The 23,942-nt window shown below is 42.8% G+C and overlaps 1 protein-coding gene across 2 annotated transcripts in view; it reads right to left on the bottom strand.

Moving 5' to 3' along the window:
* Positions 1-23,486, bottom strand: part of ENTREP1 (endosomal transmembrane epsin interactor 1) — a 61,647-nt gene extending 38,161 nt beyond the window's left edge. Inside the window, exons 1-2 of one of the 2 annotated variants that reach the window (XM_081238178.1) lie at positions 22,978-23,486; positions 12,355-12,411 (exon numbers count right to left, since the gene is read on the bottom strand). In XM_081238178.1, coding sequence (XP_081094304.1) covers positions 12,355-12,411; positions 22,978-23,394 — 474 coding nt within the window. In that variant the 5' untranslated portion in view covers positions 23,395-23,486. The remainder of the gene's footprint in view (positions 1-12,354; positions 12,412-22,977) is intronic. The other variant, XM_081238179.1, reaches the window with a different exon arrangement.
* Between the last annotated feature and the right edge of the window lie 456 nt (positions 23,487-23,942).

The following is a 23,942-nucleotide window of genomic DNA, read 5'->3' as shown; positions in this document are numbered from 1 at the left end:
TAGATATGACAGAACAGCAACAAAAGAACTTCATGAAAATTAAGAACTTTTGTGCTTCAAATGACACCACAGAAAAAGTTGAAAGACAATCCATAGAATGAGAGAAAATATTTGCACATCATATATCTGATAAGGGACTTGAAAAGGGAAATTGGATAATTTTGTTAGTTGTGATAATGTTACTATGGTGAGGTATGGTGAGGCAAAGGATCTGAATAGACATTTCTCCAAAGAAGACATGCAAATGACCAGTAAACACATGAAAATTCTCAACATCAAATCAAAAACACAATGAGATACCACTTCACACCCATAAAGATGGCTATAATTAAAAATAAAATAATAAGTATTGGCAAAGATTCAGAGAAATTGGAACCCGCATACACTGCTGATGGGAATGTAAAATGACACAGTTGCTTTGGGAAACTGTTCTTCAAAATGTTAAACTTGGAGTTACTATATGACTCAGCAATTCCACCCCAAGGCATATAGCCAAGAGAAATGAAAACATGTCCACAAAAAAACTAATGTTCACAGCACCATTATTCATAGTAGACAGAAAGTGGGAATGTATATCAACTGATAAATAGATAAACTGTGGTATATCCATCAATGGAATAGTATTCAACAATAAAAAGGGGGAAAAGTACTGATACATGCTACAATATGATGAACCTTAAAAATACTGGGCTAAAAAAATGCTAAGTGAAAGAAGCCAGTTACAAAGGATCACATTATATGATTCTGTTTGTTTGAAATACGCAGAACACACAAATTTATAGAGACAGACAGTGCATTCGTGGTTTCCTAGGGTGGGAATATTGAGAGGAAACGAGGAGTGACTTCTAATGGGTACAGGGTTTCTTTTTGGGGTGATGTGAAAATGTTCCACAATTGATGGTGGTGATGTTTGTGCATATCTGTGAACATGCCATTGAACTGTACAGTTTAAATGTGTGAATGTTGTGGTATGCCAATTACAACTCCATAAAGCTGTTTAAAAATACAAGAAGAAGCTACATGATCTCTGAGATTAGGCACCTTTTTTGCCAACAAGAAAAAAAAGAGTCATTTAGAAACTCTAAGAAAAACGTCACTCTATATATCAGTCATGGTCCAAAGCTGAAGCAAACTAAAATATGACATGATGCTAAGCAAATGATAGAGAATAAAAAAGAATAATAGATTTGACTTGGCTGCTTGAAACTGTTCTCTCTCCAGATCCAATCATTCTTCCTGGTGCTACAGAAAATAATGCAGCTGATCCTTTGAACAAGCAGGACTCATGGGCGTCAGCAGAAAACCACTTTGCTTCCACCCTCACCCGGGCGATGTTCACGCCCACTTTGTAGGGCTGAACCCTTAGATGAAATCTGAGGCTGGGCCCATGACTCCTCTGGTCAACATCAGATACAAAAAGTCCTCCAGTAACTTCAAGTCACAAAAAGTCCCATTTTGGTAATTAAAATGTCCAGACCTGTGTCCCAGTCAAAACTTGAAACTGCATTTAAATTTCGGCTTCTTTCCTTCTCATCAGGCTCCTTCTTGTAGGCAGCAAACACGTCGGCAGTAGGAAAGGCAGTGAAAAGATATAATCTCCTCTATTTCCTTGTTTTATGTGTCCACTTCTCCTGAGCCTGCCGGCCACAGCTCTGACATTCTGGAGAGGAGGGAGCAAGGGGGAGGCCAGGCCAAGTGCATAAACAAGGTGGGGGGCAGGAAGAGTTCCCTTGATTGTTCACAACCGGCCTTGGCAAGTGTTTACAAGAGACTCTCCTGAATGAGGCTTCCATTGGCTCCTCTGAGATACCCATTTTTGAACCTGCAGTTCCCTTAATGTGGGCATCTGTCAGGGCAGGCCCGGCCTCTCTCTCCTCTGGTCCCCTCACTCCTCTAAGGGGCTCCCTGGGGCAGGATATAAGCTCACCCCAGGCCTACTCTCTCTTACAGGGCCCACCCATCTGGTCAGCTGGAAGTACACTTCTTGGGCTTGGTCTGTGAAAGTACAATTATTTCCCAACTGCAGTCTTTAACTCTCAGGTCACAAGGACTCCAGCCAGCCCTTTAAATTCCCCAGGCAGGAGTCAGACACCAGTCCAGTCAACCACTGTGAGACCTGTCTCAGGTTCTCCAGTGCTTATCTTTAAGCACCGCTCCCCTCCCCCATGCAGGGGTGGAACTTAAAATGCCGCAGCAATTCAGTAACTTTCTCCAAACATTTATCTCTTTAACCCCTAATCCTTTTATAGGCTGGGGGATGGAGATCAGCTAAGGGCTGCAAAGCTGGTTTCACCCAGAAGCTTTACAAGTCCTGCTTAGATAGTCTAACACACACTGGAACGTGGGAGCTGTTGGCATGGGTTGTATTTTGGCTTCAGGTGAATCTGGAAAGCAAGAATCCAATTCTAACCTCCTATTTCAATCACATTCATATAATGAAAATACTATAAATGCTATTATCGGTTTTCACTCTTTTAGAAACAATTTACAGACAAAATCTGAATGGTATGACATAGTTTAAGAGTAAAATGTTAATGTTAAATCACTGCCCATATAAAGGAAATGAATGGTGTTACCATCAACAGGAGGTAAAAGGGGGAAAGAAGAAGAGCTAACTGCTAATTTCTTCATCTTATAAAAGAGAGAATCAACAGGCGGACTGCTACTAAAAGCATGACCTTATGCAGATCGTTATGTGAACAGGGTTTCCTATGTCAGACACGGTGAAAGTATTTGCCTCTCCAATTGAAAATGCCCTGTATTTCCTGTGATATTTATTGGAATCACTCTATAAGGTACTGTATTATGTGTGTAATTATAACAGTTATTTTTATTTGAGATGGGAGAGTTTTTAATCTTTGTAATTACTGCATAATAAATTTTGTTAGAACAAAAAAAAAAGAGAATCAAAAGATACTGTCCAAAGTTAATGAATTAAGAAACAGAACTTTATAATATTATTTAAAATTATAAAGCCATCAATAGGAGAAATAAAAATTATTTTCAAATAAAAATAACTTCAATAGGAGAGAATGTGTCACCCATGCCTCCCTTTTAGTGAGATGGAGACAACTGCCAGGGGCACTAAAAGCAGAGAGAAATTAAAATGGTTAATTTGGGGGAGTGTGGTGAGGTTTGGATGCTGGGAAAAATGCACAGAGGTCTAATTATTACTTTCAATAAGAGTAAGAAGGCTAATGAGCTCCCCCTTTTTTAAATAAAAAAGATTCTTTTCCTCTTAAAAGGCACTTAGTTAATTATAAAATGTCACAATGTCACAGTGGTATGTTTGAAATATATATATATGGTGTCTATGTATGTGTGTGTATATATCCTATATACACATGTTTGATACATATACGTATACTGTGTCATGTATGTATATCATATATAAATAAATATAGATATAGAAATAAATAGGGAAAAGTCTCAGAGAGGTGATTTATTTATTATGCCCTAAACTATACATCTAATTATGGAACCCCAATCAGATCCAGGTCTGACTCAAATCTACACTCCATCAACATGCAGAATACCTGCTAATAATACACAATGTCCCTTTATAAATTATTCTTTTCTGTTCACTAAAGAGCTCTACAAGGCAACCCTTTGTATCCTCGTTGAGAAGTGACAGCTTGTCAGACCCAATTCCACCACCACCACCCCCGACAACTGCCCCCACCAGCTCATCTACCTAACACTTTCCACCCAAGTCAAGCACAAACCATAAATCAATCTAACTTGAGCACCCACTGGATTTCTTGTTCTTCAACTGAGTTACCATAAATGAGCAAATGTTTACAATGAATCTCTTTAGATCTGAACTAGTTTTAAAAAAATTCTTGTAAAAGCAACATTCACAGAAGAAAAAAAATCATGGTCCCACAGCAGTCGGAGTTCCCGATTATGTTATGAACAACAGAAACCAACTCAGACTAAATAAGCAGGCTATCGGGTAGTTCATAGAATCCACAGGAACCAGGCTCAGAAATCTGGGAAGGAGCCAAGGGAAGCTGGGTGCTGGGACCTCTACCAAGGTCATGCCACAGGAAAGCCAGGTCACTGGATGCCAGCCTTGGACACAGGTTGCCTCTTTTGCCTAATGAATTCTAAGCTGCCCCGGCTATTCTGCATCAAGGGCTCCAGCTTCCAAGTCCTGGGCCGGAGCTTCAGTGGGGGGGAGGTCACGGCTCACACCCTGGCTGCCGGCATTCAGGAGTGTAAGCGTCTAGCCTCAGAAGCTTCCAGCCAGAGACAGGATCCTGCCTCTCATCAGGACACAGAAGGGCAGATAAACAAACACCCCAGAAAGAGAGTTCAGATATGTAGGTACTGGCAGCCAGAACCCAAACAAAATAGGAAAACTAAAACATCCTCCACTTCACACAACACATGTCCTCTCCAGACATAAAGTGGAAAGTCAGTCTCCTTCCTTCCCATTCCCAATGCACTCAACAGAGGTGCCTACTGTGAACAGTTTCTTGTATATCTTTTCAAGAATTTTTCATGTAACTACAAACACACGTATGATCCCCCACATGTTTTTAAAAAACACAAGGGGTACCACACACATTATTCCGCAGCTTTTCACACGACATCTATTTTAAGATGCTCCCTGATTCAAAATGGTCTTCTCCCGTGCCCCAAATCATTCACAGTCCATGTAGTTGTCTCACAGTCATATTCAGAAATTGATCACTATGGCCTGTTGGGCTCAGAATGCAGGATGGTCAGAAGGCCCTTCAGCAACCCAGACGCACACATACTACAGTATGTCTGAAATACACTTCCAAAAACTTCAGCACAGACAGTGTGATATCATGTACATATGGACTGGTCCAAGCTACACCCTCAGGATGATTAAGAATTCAAATTCCAGGATACTCAGCATTTATGAAAAAAGCCATACTCCAGAAGCTGCTGCTTTTATCTTTATCTCCCAAAAACAGCCAAGCAGCTTTGCTAAATTAGCAGAGTGACAATGGAAATAAGTTGTCCGATTGATGAAATTATTTGTCTGCTTAATTAGCATAATGGATGTTAAGAATGGGTCCTCCAATCCAAAAAAAAAAAATGGTTCTGACGAACCTAAGGGCAGGACAAGAATAAATAAGCAGACGTAGAGAATAGACTTGAGGACACAGGGAGGGGGAAGGGTAAGCTGTGACGAAGTGAGAGAGTGGCATGGACATATATACACTACCAACTGTAAAAAGATAGCTAGTGGGAAGCAGCAGCATAGCACAGGGAGATCAGCTCGGTGCTTTGTGACCACCTAGATGGGTGGGAGGGAGACTCAAGAAGGAGGGGATATGGGGATATATGTATACATACAGCTGATTCACTTTGCTATACAGCAGAAACTAACACAACATTGTAAAGCAATTATACTCCAATAACGATGTTAAAAAAAAAAAAAAGAATGGGTCCTCCATGAAATTTATGATGAGAACTAAAACCAACATAATTTCCATTCCCTGTGCTACTTCTGGGACTGGCCATACTCTTCTGACCCTATAATAAACAATACTGAGAACAAGCAAAGATAACTTAGCTACTTGCTCCAAGAAATACTTGCTTCTCAAAGGTAAGATTGTGAACCAACTAAAATAGTTATCAAAACTAACAACTTACTCATCAAATTTGCTTCAAGGCCCTCCCCTCCATTTGCCCACCAATCCAAAGCTATTATCTCATAGGTTCTGCCCAAGTCCAGTCAATTCCCTATCTTGCAAGACTCACCTTAAAATCACCCAGCCGGGGTCCTAAAACTCTATAAATATCCTCTCTTAGACTCACTCCTTCTGAGAACTGCCAGTAAGGTGTTCTCCCTTACTTCAGCAGGTCCAATAAACTTAGCTTTGCTTGATCAACGGGATTTCAGGGAATCAACAGTGGTATTCAAGACATGGGGATGCAACAAATACTACACGTAAAAAAAACCCTCACTTCATACCTGCAGAAATCAAGAGATTTCCCTGAGATCATCCAATAATTAGTGGTAACATGTCAGCATTAAAATGCAGGTTTCTTGAACTCTCAAACCAGGGAGCTCATTCCAAATGACTGACAACCATGAAATATTCCTGAAAGAACCAGACTGCACAAGCCAGAGCTTCAGAGTTCCTCTTATAAATGTACAGATTCCTAATCTGTGCCTAGGTATTCTGCTCCCTCCTGTTCTTTTATCATCAGGAATGAAAGGGCCACCATCTGTCCCATGGCATAACCCACCTATAAGAATTTTCTGACTATCTGGTGAGACTAGTTCCTCAATCTCTTTTGACAAAGTGTCTGGACATTTCATGACCCTCCCTTTGAGGCACAATAAGATGGAAAGAACCTGGATCCCCAAATGGAGCAGGACCATCTTACCAGCCTAGCCTACTTGAACTGTTAGCTGAGGGGTAATAAGGTATCTGTGTATCATACTGATGCCATTTTTTAGTCTCTTTGGGGAATGAGGGAGGCTTTACCCTAAATACTATAATCTTGAAGTTAGAAGAGAAACTGATGGATCATTTTCTAAAAACAGCCAATTCATCTACCTCTTCTGTTCTTAGTCCAGGGTTCAAATCAACAGGACCTGCAGTTGAGAATAAACTACATACGTGACCCAAGAACCTCACCAGGGAAGAACCTTCATTCTTTATGCTAAAGGATAAAGCTGTCTTTTATCAGCTTGAAGGTCATATTCATCCTCTCTGTTCCAAACTGACAAGAAAAATAAAAATAACTATAGGTCAAATTACCACTTCATAAGCAACCAAAACTGTAGGCAGAATGCCTGGCTGGGCTTTCACAGTGGCAATTCTTACCAAATGTACCACCAAAGGAAAACATCTTGTTACCGAGGCTGTTGCCCCAGAATCAGACCCCTGCCCCTCCCTCAAATAGAAACCAATGAGTCTTAATCTAAGCTTCAGGAGGAAGCTGCAAAGAAAAAAAAAAAAAGAACTGGTTAGAACCAAATAGGCCCAAGATGACGGAAGATTTGACTTCTAGTAGATCTTGAGCCTCATTATACATTCGTTGTAATACATCAGCAGGTTATGACACACCCACCAACACCATGACAGTTGACGATTGCCATGACAACAACTGGAAAAGCCCACATAACGACTGAAAAGGAGAGCTGCAACAGTTCCAGGTCCAAACCACACTCTGATTCTCGAATAACTCATGAGTGTTCTTCCCACTCTTTCTAATTCCCTCCCTCCTTTTACCTTGACCCTCCTATATATTTGGTGTCTCTCCCCCAAATTGGGTTGAGAAGTGGATTTGAGAACTAGGTTCCCTCTTCTCCATCCTTTGGCCATTGAATAAAGCTTGTGCTGTTCCAGGGTGGGAAGGAGGCTTAAGAGGGAGGGGATATGGGGATATCTGTATACATATAGCTGATTCACTTTGTGATACAGCAGAAACTAACACATCATTATAAAGCAATTATACTCTAATAAAGATGTGAAAAAAAATAAAATAAAAATAAAAACATCTTTATAGTTTAAAAAAAAAGCTTGTGCTGTTCCAGTCTCAGCATCAGTTTTGTTACTGGCTGTGCAAATCCAATAGGAGAAAGAACCTCCCTGGCAGAGACAGGGGGTCTCCACCCCGGCTAGGACACCAGCCTGTGTCCAGTCCGCCAATTCAGTAACTATCTTATCAAGGCAATTCTGTTTTCCACCTGAGGTGCCTAAGTAAGGCAATCTTTGAGGTCATTCCCAGCACTGAGTCTGTGATTCCTAAACAAGTCTAAAACATTTTATTAGAATGAAAACTGAATGATATCTAGAAAATATAAGGACATTCTTTTAAAATGGAAAATGTTTGCTCTTGATGGAAAATACACAAGTATTCTTGATAGAATACCATACACACACACATACACACACAGATGCATGCACATGCACACACCCCCAACCTTAATCCCAGTCACAGCCCAAAATAGCTACAAACATACACAAAGTGTCTCCCAAAATTATTATTTTGTTCTGGACACCTGAGTATTCTATCAGTAGAAAGAAGAAGACCCAGTGAACGAAATCTTCCAACTCTGAGTTTCCATGAAAACTTGAGTTTGAAGGAACTAGGTCAAACTGACCTTCTTTGTTCAAACCAGTATAAACCTGATGTAATCACTGAAACAAACACAAAGGGGGAGCACAAATGTAAACGCTCTCAAAAGGAAGTGTTCAAATGTTCTGGACACCCAACAACTTAAAATGAGAACAGCTTGCCTCTTGAAAGCCCCTAAAGAGACCAACCAGCCCCCTCCCAAACTTCACTACCAAAATACTCTCTAACCACCCTGAAGTGGTGGTAAAAGGTGGTAAATACAAAGTTCAAGTGAACAAAAACAAGTGAGAAAAATTTAAGACAAATGTAAAAGAGAAACCTTGAGAACTACCCAGGATCTGAATTTCTTACTGGTTGCCAAATTAATGCCACCGTTCAAACGTAAGTGTGTCCTGAGCACAGTGGTCCTGGGGAGAGACCCCTGTCCTCACAGAACTGACTAACCATCTACTGGGGGAGACAGGTGAGGCGCACTCAGGCTACTTACAGACCAAGAAGAAGCCAGTATTCAGTGCTGGGACCCGGTGAGGGGCGCAGAGGAGGGGTCACTGCAGTCAGGGTGGTCAAGGAAGGTCTCTCTCTTGAGATGACTGCTGAGCTGAGACCCAGAAGAGAAGAAGGCAGCCAAGCAAACAGCTAGGGAAAGAAGGTCCTAGGTTTGTGAAGGACAGCCTGGCTGTGTCAGAGTCAGAAGGCGCCCCTGTAGGTCGAGTGTGGGACGTGAATGGCGGTAGGGCTGTGACTCTGACCAGCCCAGCCCGGGTCTGCAAAAACACACGGGCACTTCTGGCTTCTCTAATGAACACAGCCTCCCACTCAAATCATCTGATGGCATATTCCCTAAACTCAGAAAGGGGGATGCGTGGGGAACAAAAAAAAAAAAGGTAAAGTATCCATTGAGGGTCACTAGACTATCCTCTGTTCAGAAAAGAAAACTAGACTCAGAGAAGCTAAGTGGCTGCACAGAGTGACATAGCTCTTCTGTAAATGAACTAGGACTCAAACTAGGAGTGTCAGACTGGTGCGTCAGTTTCTTTCATGTGGCTTTTTAACATAACAAAAGCATTTGGCAGAGGTTATAATGATATACTACTAAGATTCCCGTGGACTGCTTTTTCCTCTATGATACTGACTAAGGGTCAAATGACCTACTGATATACTCAGAAAGTTTCCCTTGCACAATTCCCGCCAATTAATTTATCTTCTTTATAAACTGATGTTAATTAACATTTCAAAATGATCACTAAATGACCTTCTAAATACATAATTCTTAACAGTCAAAACTTCGAAGCTCAGATGTCCAACAGGCTTATGACTGAGGGTAATTCAGAAATATGACAAAATGCTGCGTAGCAATTCTAAGTTATAGGCATGTGGACTCCTCGTACAGGGAAACATAATAGCTACTAATGTGAACTTAATTTCATATTAAACAGAAAAAGCAGAGCACAACATGGTATGTACAAACTGGTTACAACTTTGCGACAAAGTACATATACTTAACAAGGATGAGAAATACATTTTTATTAAGGTCATTTTCATTTAAAGTTGCTTGAGCTCACATAATAAATTTACAAGGGCACCTTTCCAAAAGAAAACAATGTTAAAGAAAGAAATATTTTAAAAGGTGGACTTTCTTAATATCTGTCTAGAACAAGCACTCATATTCTCTTCACCATTTGGAATTTTAAAAGTACAAATAGCATTAGATGAGATACTTTTCTGATTTTAAATACCTGAGGTTCATATTACTGAGCATTTCAATACTGACCCAATGGAAAAGGACAGTGCAAAGATGACGCCCAGAACCAAACATTAGTATAAACATTGAACACCATCAAAAATTTTTCTGCAGTGACTGTAAACCTAGAGAGTTGTTGTAAAACAAACCCCAAGCACTCATAACTCATGCCATAAGACTCATCCAAAGCCTCATTTTCTCCTATCCTGCTAATATATTAAAATGCTGTATCAATCATTTACTCCTGGAAATATTAACAAAGTTTCACCAAATGCAATAATTGATGGACCTGTAAAATGTTGCCTGCATTGTCTTGTGGGTCTGAAAACTCTTCAGTTCAGTTTTTCAAGGTCGTCAACACAGTATTGGGCTCCATTATTCTTACTGTATCCTGAAATGTGCTCCATCTCCTTGTATTTAAGAATTTAACTAGTTTTATATTTGTTACCCATCACTTAGCAAACAGTGGTCTGAAGGACAGCCTGGCTGCGTTATGTATATAAATGGAATGAATTCAGAAAATTATTTAACCCTATTTCAAAATGGATGGGAGAAAAATAAGAGATGCTATACAGAAAAATAAATTTTTTAAGCATACTTCAAATTGAATTTCCTAAATCCTCTACCTCATCCTTGTAAGTTGGCCTCTCCATTGGCATTTGTCTATCTTTTTTATAGTATTCCCTGAATCAAAAGGACATAAATAAAAATAAAGGATGGGAACTTACTAAATGCCATCAAATTGTACACTTTAAAATGGTTAATTTTATACTATGTGAATTTTACCTGAATAACTAAAAAAAGGATAAAGTCAACAATATATGTCTCTATTACAATGAAAATATAATATAGGTGTGATAAAGAGAGAATATAGGAAATCTAAGCAAGGAAATTCTGAGATTGCCCAACCCAAGTACTGTAACAATAAAAAATAATGTATTCATGATTTAAGCTGAGATTTGCTTTGAAAGAATGTGGAGGAAAAAAGAATGTGGAAGGGGTGGGGAATGGGTAAGGGTCTAAATGAACAAGATTGGCTAAGGATTGATAATTGTTGAAGCTGGATGATTGGTACAGGGAGTTCATTATATCATTCCCTTCACTTTTGTGTATGTTCAAAATGCCCAGAGTAAGCCGTTTAGTGGGGTTTTTTTTTTTTTTTTTTTTTTTTTTTTTTTGTGATACGCGGGCCTCTCACTGTTGTGGCCTCTCCCGTTGCGGAGCACAGGCTCCGGACGCGCAGGCTCAGCGGCCACGGCTCACGGGCCCAGCCGCTCCGCGGCATGTGGGATCCTCCCAGAGCGGGGCACGAACCCGCGTCCCCTGCATCGGCAGGCGGACGCTCAACCACTGCGCCACCAGGGAAGCCCAGTGGGGTTTTTTTAAGACTATTTTTTAAAATTAATTAACTAATTAATTAATTTGGCTGCTTTGGGTTATTACTTGCAGCACGCGGGCTCTTCGTTGCGCCACACAGGCTTCTCTCTAGTTGTGGCACGCGGGCTCCAGAGTGTACAGTCTCAGTAGTTGCGGCACACAGGCTTAGCTTCTCCGCGGCATGTGGGGTATTAGTTCCCTGACCAGGGATCGAACCCGTGTCCCCTGCATTGGAAGGCAGATTCTTTTTTTTTTATTTTTTTATTATTTTTGGCTGCGTTGGGTCTTCATTGCTGTGTGTGGGCTTTCTCTAGTTGCAGTGAGCAGGGGCTGCTCTTCGTTGCAGTGCGCAGGCTTCTCATTGTGGTGGCTTCTTTTGTTGCGGAGCACGGGCTCTAGGCAAGCGGGCTTCAGTAGTTGCAGTGCATGGGCTCAGTAGTTGTGGCACGTGGGCTCAGTAGTTGTGGCTTGCGGGCTCTAGAGAGTAGACTCAGTAGTAGCACATGGGCTTAGTTGCTCCACGGCATGTGGGATCTTCCTGGACCAGGGTTCAAACCCGTGTCCACTGCACTGGCAGGTGGATTCTTAACCACTGCGTCACCAGGGAAGTCCCGGAAGGTAGATTCTTAACCACTGGACCACCAGGGAAGTCCCAGCCATTTAGTTTTGTTTTGCTTTTTTTTCTTTTGCGGAACGCGGGCCTCTCACTGCTGTGGCCTCTTCCCTTGCGGAGCACAGGCTCTGGACGAGCAGGCTCAGTGGCCATGGCTCACGGGCCCAGCCGCTCCACGGCATGCGGGATCCTCCCGGACCGGGGCACAAACCCATGTCCCCTGCATCGGCAGGCGGACTCTCCACCACTGCGCCACCAGGGAAGCCCTTGCTTTGCTTTTGTTATATCTTTACAATAGATCTAATCCTGGAACTTGAAACACATGTATAGAATTGGGTGTATAAGAAGCTTAAAGTGAATCAGAAAAGCAGCAAAATTATCATCTTACTTTACTGTCAGGAGAACATCTGGCTTCTAATATTGTCCATTGTTAACTTCTTTTTTTAATGAACGAGGAAGCTTTAGCACTTCCTCAACAATTTATTTCAACATACTTCATAAACAGCACATTTTACAAAGGGTAAAAATTTATAAGATCAGTACATACCAGGAGTATCATAGGCCGTTTCCAAGTTGTTAATCCTATGATTCCAGAGAGTATCACCTACAAGGATAAACAGGATCATAAATCTAGAAAAGGGACCAATTCCAATAAACTAATCCCCAGTCTCTGAAGTATATATTTTTTTTAAATACTGAAATTTCAAAAGCTTCTAACCCTGGTATATGGTTTTAGAGTATCTTTCTTGTCCAAGTTCCTGAAACTTTTTCACTGACTACGTATGTTTTTTCTTAAGGTCGGTTAAGAACATACGAACAGAAACTAGCCTATCCTCCGAGTTAAGGAATCAGTATTTCCTATCCAGGTTTCCTGCCCCCAGTAGCACCTAATCTGTCACCAGAGTCAGCCGCATAAAAAGAATGTCTGGCTGCAACCCTCCCTTCATTTGGTGGGTACCCATCCTTCACGGGACAAGTTAATTCCTCAAAATGGTAAACAAGGCCTTTTAGGATGTTCCCCTGCCTACTTCGCAAGCCTGGTTTCCATGTACTCCTGACCCACCCTCCTTCCAGGCATACTTGTCCTTCCTCAGACTGGCCAGGCTCTAGACATTCCAGGACTTTGTGCTTCTCTTTGTCACAGAGTCCTCTCTTCCCAACTCCCCTCCTAGCTGCCTGAGAACTCCTATGCATTCTGCAAGGCCCCAACACACAGTCATCACCTCCGATGAGCCATATTAATCTTAACACCCCACACTCCTGTAAGCCCTCTACATATAACTTTTTCCCCCAAAAAAACTCATTGCATTTTTGTCTTGCCCACTGACTGTGAATGCCTGTCCTGTCTCTCTGAATCCCCAGCTCCTAGCAAAGTGCTTGTCACATGATTGGTAATTAGTAAATGTTCCTGAACTTTTATTCCTCAAAGGCAGAGGGACTACAGTGAGAAATATCTCATGTTGCAAAATGACACGTCAATAAACAATAACCTAAAATCCTCAGTAAAGAAGAACCAGCATTTTGCCAAAACGTAATCTGGAAGACAACATCAGCCTTTTGAATAACACAGTTCACTAAGCAGTTAGGAAAGGATAAGCAAAGTAATTATTCAGCCCAGGGTCACTCTGATGACCTTTGTGTATGTAATAAAGTGCATCTGCTGAAAGCAGTTATGAGGATTTTCTTTCAAGTGCACCTTACACCAAAATCACTCAAATGCACCATTTCACAATAACTATTTATTTAACTACAAATCAGTAAGGATTACAGTGCTACTTGAAACCCAAAGCTCACAGGCCTACCTGCGATACTCTCTGTTCTCCATTTATTGACTGAGGGTAATCATTTCACAACAAACCAGTAGAGGACAAGTCTACCCATTTATATCAAGGACCAAAAAACATATATGGGCAGACAAGAGACAATTTCTTTGTATCACGTCTATGTTTTTTCCCGTTGCAGAGCACAGGCTCAGGACACGCAGGCTCAGCGGCCGTGGCTCACAGGCCCAGCCACTCCGCAGCATGTGGGATTCTCCCGGACCGGGGCACGAACCCGCATCCCCCGCACCGGCAGGCGGACTCCCAACCACTGCGCCACCAGGGAAGCCCTCATGTCTATGTTTAAACATACTATCAGCTGCCTGCTCACTGGGCACTATATCCTTTCATCATCTTAAATTCAATAGGATATTTCCTTCCTCTAAACGATTTCTTCCTGGAAACACACTTGATGGGGCTTGTCTAGAGGGTACGGGTGACATCTACTTACAAATTGGAACTTGGAATCCATGAGATCTTGGGTTCCAGGTTCCTTACTTGGCTTTGAATTATACACACACATGCACAGGGGTATGATATTTACAAAAAAAAAAATCATAAAAGATACTCTTCCTCCTCTTCTTTTTCTCTCTCAACAAATACTTCACTGGAAATCACTTCATGTTTACTGGACTAGCTCTCATTCATTTCCATTTAATGTTTACATAATATTCCTTTGTACAACCACTACCTAATGTATTCAATCATTTCCATATTCATGGATATTCACTCTTTTTCCAGTTTTTTGCCCCCAAACAATATTGCAGTAAACATCATGGCCATATATCCTTACAAACAAGTGCTTTTTATCTCTGCTGAATAAAGTCCCAGGAGTAGCACTGCTAAGTTGAAAGGGGCACGTGTATAATAAGTACATAAATAAATAAAATGTTTTTAATAGATCATGACAGATACAATTATCATTTCAAATGAAGAGTCTCTGGGACAAAAGAACTAAGCTTTCTTTCTTTCTTTCTTTTTAAACTCAAGAATTTAATTTATTTTTTATTTATTATTTTTATTTATTTATTTATCTTTGGCTGTGCCGGGTCTTAGTTGCGGCATGCAGGATCTTCGTTGCCACATGCGGGATCTCTAGTTGCAGCATGCGGAATCTTTAATTCTGGAATGCATTATCTTTAGTTGTGGCATGTGGAATCTTTAGCTGTGGCGTGTGGGATCTAGTTCCCTGAGCATGGATCAAAGCAGGGCCCTCTGCATTGGGAGCACAGTCTTTTTCTCTTTAAAGATTTTTTTGATGTGGAACATTTTTAAAGGCTTTATTGAATTTGTTACCACATTGCTTCTGCTTTATGTTTTGGTTTTTTGGCCCCGAGGCATGTGGGATCTTAGCTCCCGACCAGGGATCGAACCCGCACCCCCTGCACTGGAAGGAGAAGTCTTAACCACTGTACCGCCAGAGAAGTCCCCTAAGCTAGACAGTTTTCTTCCTCCCTCCCTCCCTCCCTCCCTTTCTCTTTAGAGAGGACTTTGCATATATGAGCAAACTAAATTTAAAACATAATTGTTGGGACTTCCCTGATGGCGCAGTGGTTAAGAATCTGCCTGCCAAAGCAGGAGACAGGGGTTTGAGCCCAGGTCTGGGAAGATCCCACATGCTGCAGAGCAACTAAGCCCATGTGCCACAGCTACTGAGCCTGCACTCTAGAGCCCATGAGCCACAACTACTGAAGCCCGCGTGCCTAGAGCCCCTGCTCCGCAACAAGAGAACACTGCAATGAGAAGTCCACACACCGCAACGAAGAGTAGCCCCCGCTCGCCGCAACTAGAGAAAGCCCGTGCGCAGCAATGAAGACCCAACGTAGCCAAATAAATTAATTAAAAAAATAATAATTGTTAAAAATGTACAAAATGTATTTGACATATAAGAAACATCAACAGGGGCTTCCCTGGTGGCGCACTGGTTAAGAATCCGCCTGCCAATGCAGGGAACGTGGGTTCGATCCCTGGTCCAGTTAGATCCCACATGCCTCGGAGCAACTAAGCCCGTGCGTCACAACTACTGAGCCTGCGCTCTAGAGCCTGTGAGCCACAACTACTGAGCCCGCGTGCCACAACTACTGAAGCCCATGCACCTAGAGCCCGTGCTCCGCAACAAGAGAAGCCACTGCAATGTGAAGCCCACGCACCGCAAAGAAGATTAGCCTCTGCTCGCTGCAACTAGAGAAAGCCCGCACACAGCAACGAAGACCCAACACAGCCAAAAATAAATAAATTAAAAATAAGATAAATTAAAAAAAAAAGAAATATCAACAATCTCAAAATATATGTGACAAAGAAACTTAAGACCTCAGTAGGAAGAAATATAAAGCTTATTGAGCAATATTAAAGACCCAAATAAATCAAGACATGTACCACATTCATGGGTTGGAAGACAAAATACTTAAAGATATCATTTCCATTTGAATTGTTTTGTAGACTCAGCACACACAAATGTTAAATTTCAACAGGATTTTTGTAAACCACCCTTCTTTATAGGATGCTTCAAGAATCTACATTCTAGTTGTAGGTGGGAGTTGTAGTTCCATCCACCTCAGTCCTGAACCCTGCAACAAAGGCACACACCAACTTCTACTCTATTTCTCCCATTCTTCAAGATTAAGTAAGCCCAACACACTTGGGGAACCCCGTGAGTGGTGAGATAGAGAAGGGGAAGCAGAGGAAGTAGGAAGCCTCTGGAATGTGGAATAAAAGTGCTGCAGCTAGGGATGAATCCTTTAAGAGCTCAAGACTGAAGGGAATGGAGGTTCACATTTCGGGGGTGTGTGTGCAATTCATGACTGGGGAGAGAGGATGGGGAAGTGAAAGAGGAGGAGGCAGAGTATTCAATGCCTCCGCTTCCATCAATGGCAGCAGCAGCTGGAGCTCCATCAGAAGGGACTCAAGATCCCTTGACACTGGCCTTCCATTACCTCATCATGCTATTACTTGTTCAATTGTGTTCTACACTCACTTGCAATCTCATGAGGGCTCGGATCTCTGAATATTCACTCAAGTACCACTAAAGGGTGCTAGAGGCACTCAATTAGTTATGGCAAGAGTCAACGAACAACTGAGTGGATGATGAATAAATGAATGAATGAAGGTCAAAAACAGGAGATGAACTTGCTCAAAGATGACTATGTAAGCCTAAACGTATTTTTCACTCCTGTGCTTCTTAAAAGAGTACATCAACAGCAAAAAGCAACTCCATCAGCATGATTTCCACCCAGTGCCAGATGCAACTTGCTCAGAATAAACAGGCGAGAACCTATTTTCTAACACCAAATTATCTCTATATCACTATAATGAGATTTATTACAATTTTGGTTTTACTCACTTGTGACCCATTCTTTGTAGCTTATGGGGAAAAGCAGAGGCCTTTCTTTTTTTCTGATATTGCAAAGAAGGATGCTAAGATACTCCAGGCAAGAATCACTGTTACCCACCATATGTGGTGAATGTGCCTTAACTTTCCAGCTTAAAAATCAAATCATTAAAGTCAAAAGCATATAATTCTACTACCTTATTTTTCTGTGTTAATCCATTAACATACCTTAGGGCAAAAATGTTCTGAATTGTTTGTCAAAAGTTGCCGTATCTAAACACAGAGTTAAAAAGAGCCATGTTATAGGTGTCCCATATTTACAATATTCACACTTCTTAATAACCTATCTTGCCCTATAGCTTTTACACTGCATATATTTTTTAAATGTATGTGGGCATGTATCATTCTTTATCTGCCCAGGGTAACTCAGTAAAAGATCTGACAAAGTGGACAACTGGGTATTTCTCATGTATGCTTGTTGGTTACCACAATGTCCCACCAAAAAACAAACAAACAAAAAAAAACTAGCCTGTTCACCTTACCTTAATTAAATATTGTCTTGATGTTTAAAAAACATTGATAGAAGTTCTAGTATGTGCCAGGCCTGGGGCTAGGACTCAGCAACGAAGCATTTTCCTAAATGTTCTCTAATTACACTCTCACAAAATCAATTCTGAGGCAAGAATCATCCCACCCATTTTACAGATGAGTAACTGAGGTTGAGAGGCTCAATGACTTGCTCAAGAACTTATCATCATGGATGGACCTAGAGACTGTCATACTGAGTGAAGTAAGTCAGAAAGAGAAAAACAAATATCATATATTAACGAATATATGTGGAATCTGAAGAAATTGGTATAGATGATCTTATTTACAAAGCAGAAATAGAGACACAGACGTAGAGAAGAACAAACATATGCATACCAAGGGGGAAAGGGGGTGGGGTGGGAGGAATTGGGAGATTGGGATTGACATATATACACTACTGATACTATGTATAAAATAGATAACTAATGAGAACATACTGTATAGCACAGGGAACTCTACTCAGTGCTCTGTAGGGACCTAAATGGGAAGGAAGTCCAAAAAGGAGGGGATATATGTATACGTATAGCTGATTCACTTTGCTGTACAGTATAAACTAACACAATATTGTAAACCAATTATACTCCAATAAAAAAAGAACTTATCATGTGACTCTGCTGTTGTGTAAAATAAAGGACCAAAGAAAATTAAATTCATCTCAAAAGTTATACTTAAAAATACTCCTTCAGGGCCTCCCTGGTGGCGCAGTGGTTGAGAGTCCGCCTGCCGATGCAGGGGATACGGGTTCGTGCCCCGGTCTGGGAGGATCCCATATGCCGCGGAGCGGCTGGGCCCGTGAGCCATGGCCGCTGGGCCTGCGCATCCGGAGCCTGTGCTCCGCAACGGGAGAGGCCACAACAGTGAGAGGCCCGCGTACCACAAAAAAAAAAAAAAAAAAAATACTCCTTCAATATTAAAGTAGTATTTGATGATTATGACAGAAAAAAATGTACTTACTGTTGTTTAACTGGTAGAGACTTTAGAATTTTTGTGTTAGTTTCCACTCTGGACCATTCATGCTTTTTTTTACATTCTGTCATTGTAAATTTTTTTTAATAGGTTTACCTTAAGGTTCACCAGTGTCTGTCTCTTTATAAGGAACTGGAATCTTGCCAAAGAATCACAGACTCAAGGGAGGGGGGACCATGAGTTCAGGTCAGTGACTTCAATAGAGAGACATGAATGTATGTAGATGATAAAGGTTATCAGGGCCCCCAGAGAAGAACAAAAAACAATAACTAATTCTCTACCACTTGCCTGAAATATCTCCCAAGGATCATATACGTCATCAGAGTCAGGAATTTTGTTTTTTGAGGGAGACACGAACCAATGCAACTCTCTCTACTCTTTCATTAATCTAAAACAGTGTGGTAGGCTGGTCTCCCGTAGTCCCAGTGGAATCTAACTAATATTAACTAACTATGCCTCCAAATCAGGAGCCAGGATAGCGTGGCCTGAACACAGACATGGAGATCCTCCCTCTGCCCTCACCTGGGTCAAACTTCAGCATGTTTTTAAAGTGTCTACTCGCTTAGTTTCATGAACTTTGGGAATAATAATAGATTGAGTCATTAACCAAGGACACCAGCCAGAAAATAAATGATCACAGAGCGCTCAGAAACAATGGGCACATTAAAAACACTCCCTTCAAAGTTGCTGAAAGTAAGTATGTAAAGTATGGGAAAAGAGTCTTTATAGGACTTGTTAATTCTCAAACATATATTACAATAGATAAAATACACCTTCAAGGTTCAGACAAGTGAAGGAAGACTCCAAATCTCGGGCTCAAGGTGAGAATAACACAGCGGCATATATGGAAAAATATTCTTGAACTATAGTGTGTTTGACAAAATAGTCCTTTCAAATGAATATATTTGTCCCTTATGAGCAAAATTTTTGCTGCAGCCAAAAGATTTGCTGACTTAGTTGATACAGCAGACTCAGGCATATAATGGTCATTCAAAGCTTGAAATATGAGGATATCCTTCTACTGTGTTCCTACGTGGGTTTGAAGTAACCTTAGACTTAAGCTGGCACTGCCACTCAACTACCTACTTACATATGCCAGTCAAACTTCTGAGAGATAAATAAAACATGGTATAGCAACACAATAGGATCTCATTTGGCCATAAACAGGAATGAAGTAGTGATACATGTCACAACATGGATGTACCTTGAAAATGTTATGCCAAGTGAAAGAAGCCAGTCACAAAGGACCATTTGTTGTATGAGCCCATTTTTATGAAATGGCCAGAATAACAAATCCATAGAGACAGAAAGTAAATTGATCAGTGGTTGCTTAGGGATAATGGAGTAAGGAAGAAATGGGGTATGACTGTTAATGGGTACAGGGTTTCTTTTGGGGGGTGATGAAAATTTTCTAAAATTGATTGTGGAGATGGTTGCAAAACTGTGAATTTAATAAAAATCATTGAACTGCACACTTTAAATGGGTGATATAAGTAGATTTAAATGGAATGTGAATTATATCTCAAAAAAGCTGTCATAAAAAAAAATACTCTGCAGTCAAGTCATAATTTTTAAGCTTTTCTCATAAAAACTTTAGTTTAGCTGTCTTTAAATTAGTTACAACGTGCTATCAAGCTCCTTCCTTTTAACTATTAAGCCCCTTTCTTTTAGAAATACATTCTGAAATATTTAATGCTGAAACTACAATACTGGAGATTTGCCTTAAAATAATCCAGTGGGTGTTACCAAGGGGGAGTGGGTGTGAGTATACAGTGACCATGTAAATGTTGATAACTACTGAAGCTGGGTGACGGGTCAATGGGGGTTCTTTCTACATTTGTTGAGATTTAAAATTTCCACAATAAAATTTTAAAGGTAGAGTGGGGTTCTTAAGACTTCCTGGTCACTTCTCTGCTGTCTCTCAAGTCCACTTATATTTTCTTTCTAAAAACATACATGTATTGAAATATTTACAGGTGTTATGATGTGATGTCTGAGATTTGTTTCAAAATAACGTGGGAAGTGAATCTGACAAACGGACTAGAGGGCACGCTGAAGCTAATTTCTACCCTGCTTAGAACACCCTTCCTTCTGGAGTTATCAGAACACATAGAGGGAATTCCCTGGTGGTGCAGTGGTTAGGACTCAGCGCTTTCACTGCCGAGAGCCCGGGGAACTAAAATCCCACAAGCTGCCCAGTGCAGCCAAAAAAAAAGAACACATAGAGCCGGCAGCAGAGCCAGAAAGAGGTACAGGAGATAAAACAACTGTTAGAGCTGGGTGAGGGGTACATGAAGAAGATTCATTGTACGGTGTTTGAATAAATTTAAAATTTTCCATAAAGCAGAGTTAAAAAAAAAAATCTCTCTCACACACATAAATTCAAAAGGTATGCTACTGCTGAGACTTTTTTCCTGCAACACCAGGAAAGTCATGGGACTTAATGCCATTCTCAAATCCTATTCAGTTGTTCTGGACATGTACTATCTGTTGGTTCTGTTGTCACTTTGCAAATTCTGAGGACAACCTCAGAAACAGGCCACAACAAATAAGAATAACAAACAGTTGCAAGTTTGCGTATAGAGTTGGGGGCACAATGTGGGAAAAGGACCCTGTGGAAGAGACTCAGTTCCAAATCACTCATTCTTTCCCTGCTCTGGTTTGCTGAGTCCCAGAGACAAGGATGTGCCCAGCCAGCAGGCCCAAGCTAGCAGCCTTTATCTTCTGGCTGATTCCTCTTTTTTTTTTTTTAAATAGTTCATCAAATCTAACAATGGCTTGACTGACATCTAAAGTATATTTACCTCCGAAATAATTCACAATAGTACACTGATTTAGGGGTTTAATTTTAGGAGGGAAAAAATAGTTTTCAATAATCCTAAACTAGCTATCTTTGAGAAGACAAGAGATTATGATTTTACAAAGAGCAAATCCCTAAAAATGTATGCAACAGTCACTTCTGGCCCATGGTATTTAGAGAAATAAAATGCAGCCACCATTTGGCTGAATTTAGTCTGACAAGTGGACTAAGGAGCATAACGGATCTAATCCCTACCCTGTTGGGAATACTCCTTTCTGAAGTTTTAAAGGACTCCCAGAGGCCAGTGGGAGAGCCCAAGGGTAGGGCCAGGAGGGTGGGATTCCTTTTACACGATGCACAGATTGTGAATTCCACCCACCACAGTATGATCATCCAGCATCCAAGTATTTCAAAAAGAAGAACAAACTGGCATCAGTTTAAGTATAAAATGTCAGGCCAGGTTCTAGGTACCTAATGTTCTTGCAGTTCTTATTCAAACAATTACTTTGGGTTCAGTTAGTTCTCCCTATATTCTTAAAATTTGGTCTTGAATCTGGGTTTGTGTGGACCTGCAAGGACAATTTTCAGCCATTCAAAATACACATTCATTACAGATCTTAGTAAAAACTATAGGCATTGCCAGGCTTTTAGATTTAGTTTAGAGAAAGGCCGTTTACTTTAAATATTCATCTTCCACAATCATTCCACGAAAACCTATTTCCAGGTCTCTCAATCCTCAGCAAACCTCAAGATGCAGGATGCTTTGGAAGCTGTGAAATCGTTAGGAGGCAGGGATGAGCAGCCACCAGTTTCCATAAACGCTCGAGGGCAGCAGCCTTTTGCCCCAGAACAGCCTTCCCTGTCGGAGGAGGCAGGGCCGGTAGGGCCTGTACCGGAGCGGGGCAGACATCTCCGGCTAGTTGGGACTTGGGCAAGCTCATCCACGATGGGTTCGGGTTCTGGAGAATTAAATTCTGCCCATCAGTCTGCGTGGCTCCAGGAACCTAGTGCGGGCTTAGGGCCCTCCTTTAATGACCAAGTACGTGGGTGCGTTCACACACCCTGTTATTACCTCCTAAACTCGTCCCCAGATACAGTGGAGCTACCCTACACCACCAGACACTTCACATTTACTTGTGCCTTAGTGCGGAATAAAGACAAATGACGTGCGCCAACCTGTCACTTCATCCACCCCACAAATACTCCTACTATGTGCCAGGCACTGTTGATACATCAGTGAACAAAACAGATCAAGATCCTTGCCCTCCCCGTGCGGACCTTGTCAGCGAAGTAAATGTTCAACAGCTGAAAGAAGTTTACTCATTTTCTTCCCGCTTTTTTGTCACCCACCCCCATCCTTCCAATCTCCCAAAGAGCCGGAAATCGGGTTTATTCTATTAGTTTGACAGAAACAACAAAACCCTTTAGCCTACAAGGAATAGACACTGTCCAGGTGCAACCCAATTCACCCCAGAATTCCTCTCTCTCTTACCCCTTTTTTTTCCCCCCAGCCTCAACGCCTCCAAAAACTTCAACTGGCCTGAGGGGCTGTGCTCCCGAAGGGCAGCCCTGGGGCGATCAATCACGGGGCAGTGGAGGCGAACGGCCCGAGCCCCCCGCTCCCCGGGTGGGCCCTGCCGAGGCGAGCGGGGCACGCGCGGCACTCACCGAGGAGCCGGCCCAGAACGGGCACGAGTTCTTCACCTGCGGGGAGCTGCTCAGCGACAGCGCCCCAAAGCTGAGTGCCACCATGCAGCAGCCCAGGATCAGCTGCAGCAGACCGAGCGACAACAGCGGGCGAGCGGGCAGCAGCGCCGAGCCCGGGGCCGCGGCGGCGGCGGCGGCGGCGGCCCGGCGGGAGGAGAGCACTGGCGGCGGGGCCAGCACCCCGGCGGCGGCGGCGGTGGCCGCGCAGCGAGGCCGCGCCGGGGGCTGCAGCGCGGCCCGGGGCCAGCGCGGCCGTAGCGGGGGCAGCGGTGGCTCCTGGGCGGCAGCGGCAGCGGCGCCCGGGCCCCCGGCCTGCGGCCCGCCCGAGAGCCCAGCCACAGGGCAGCAGGAGCCCGGGAGCACCACGGGCAGGGACATGGACGGGCGGGGAAGGAGCGGCCGGTGGCGGCGGTAAGAGGACGCGGAGCGGAGCCGCGGGCGCCGCGCACTGGGCAAGCGGGCGGGCTCCGAGGCCCAGGGGGAGGGAAGGAAATGCGCAGGGCCCAACCACTTGCTGCTGCTGCTGCCGCCGCCGCCGCTGCCGCCGCCCCGACTCCCGCCGGCCGCACCCACCTGTCAGCCGGCGGGTCCGCCTCCGGCCGCCCGGGCGCGCCCCACTCCCACCCGGGCACACCCACGCGCGCCCTTCGCTCACGCCACGCAGCGCCGCCACCCTATGGGGTCCGGCCGAACCCACGCTCGCTCCCCGGTCCCCAGGAAAGGTGCCTGCCCTAATATTTAAAATTGGTCCCTCGGGCTAGGAGGGAACGGCGGTCAGGGCGCTGAGGTACAGGCAGCCGAAGGTCTGAGACTGTCCCCACCCGCCAAGCTGGGGTGGGACAGGAGCGCCGCCGAAGTGCTGTGGACCCTCGGCCCCTTCAGGTCCAGCCCAGAGACTCTGGCAACCTTTAATACGAAGGGAGCCT

The sequence above is a fragment of the Mesoplodon bidens genome (genome assembly GCF_964165515.1).
Source record: "Mesoplodon bidens genome assembly, chromosome: 6".
Lineage (NCBI taxonomy): Eukaryota > Metazoa > Chordata > Mammalia > Artiodactyla > Ziphiidae > Mesoplodon > Mesoplodon bidens.
The sequence above is the reverse complement of the archived record's forward strand: the minus strand, read 5'-3'. Positions and strand labels throughout refer to the sequence as shown.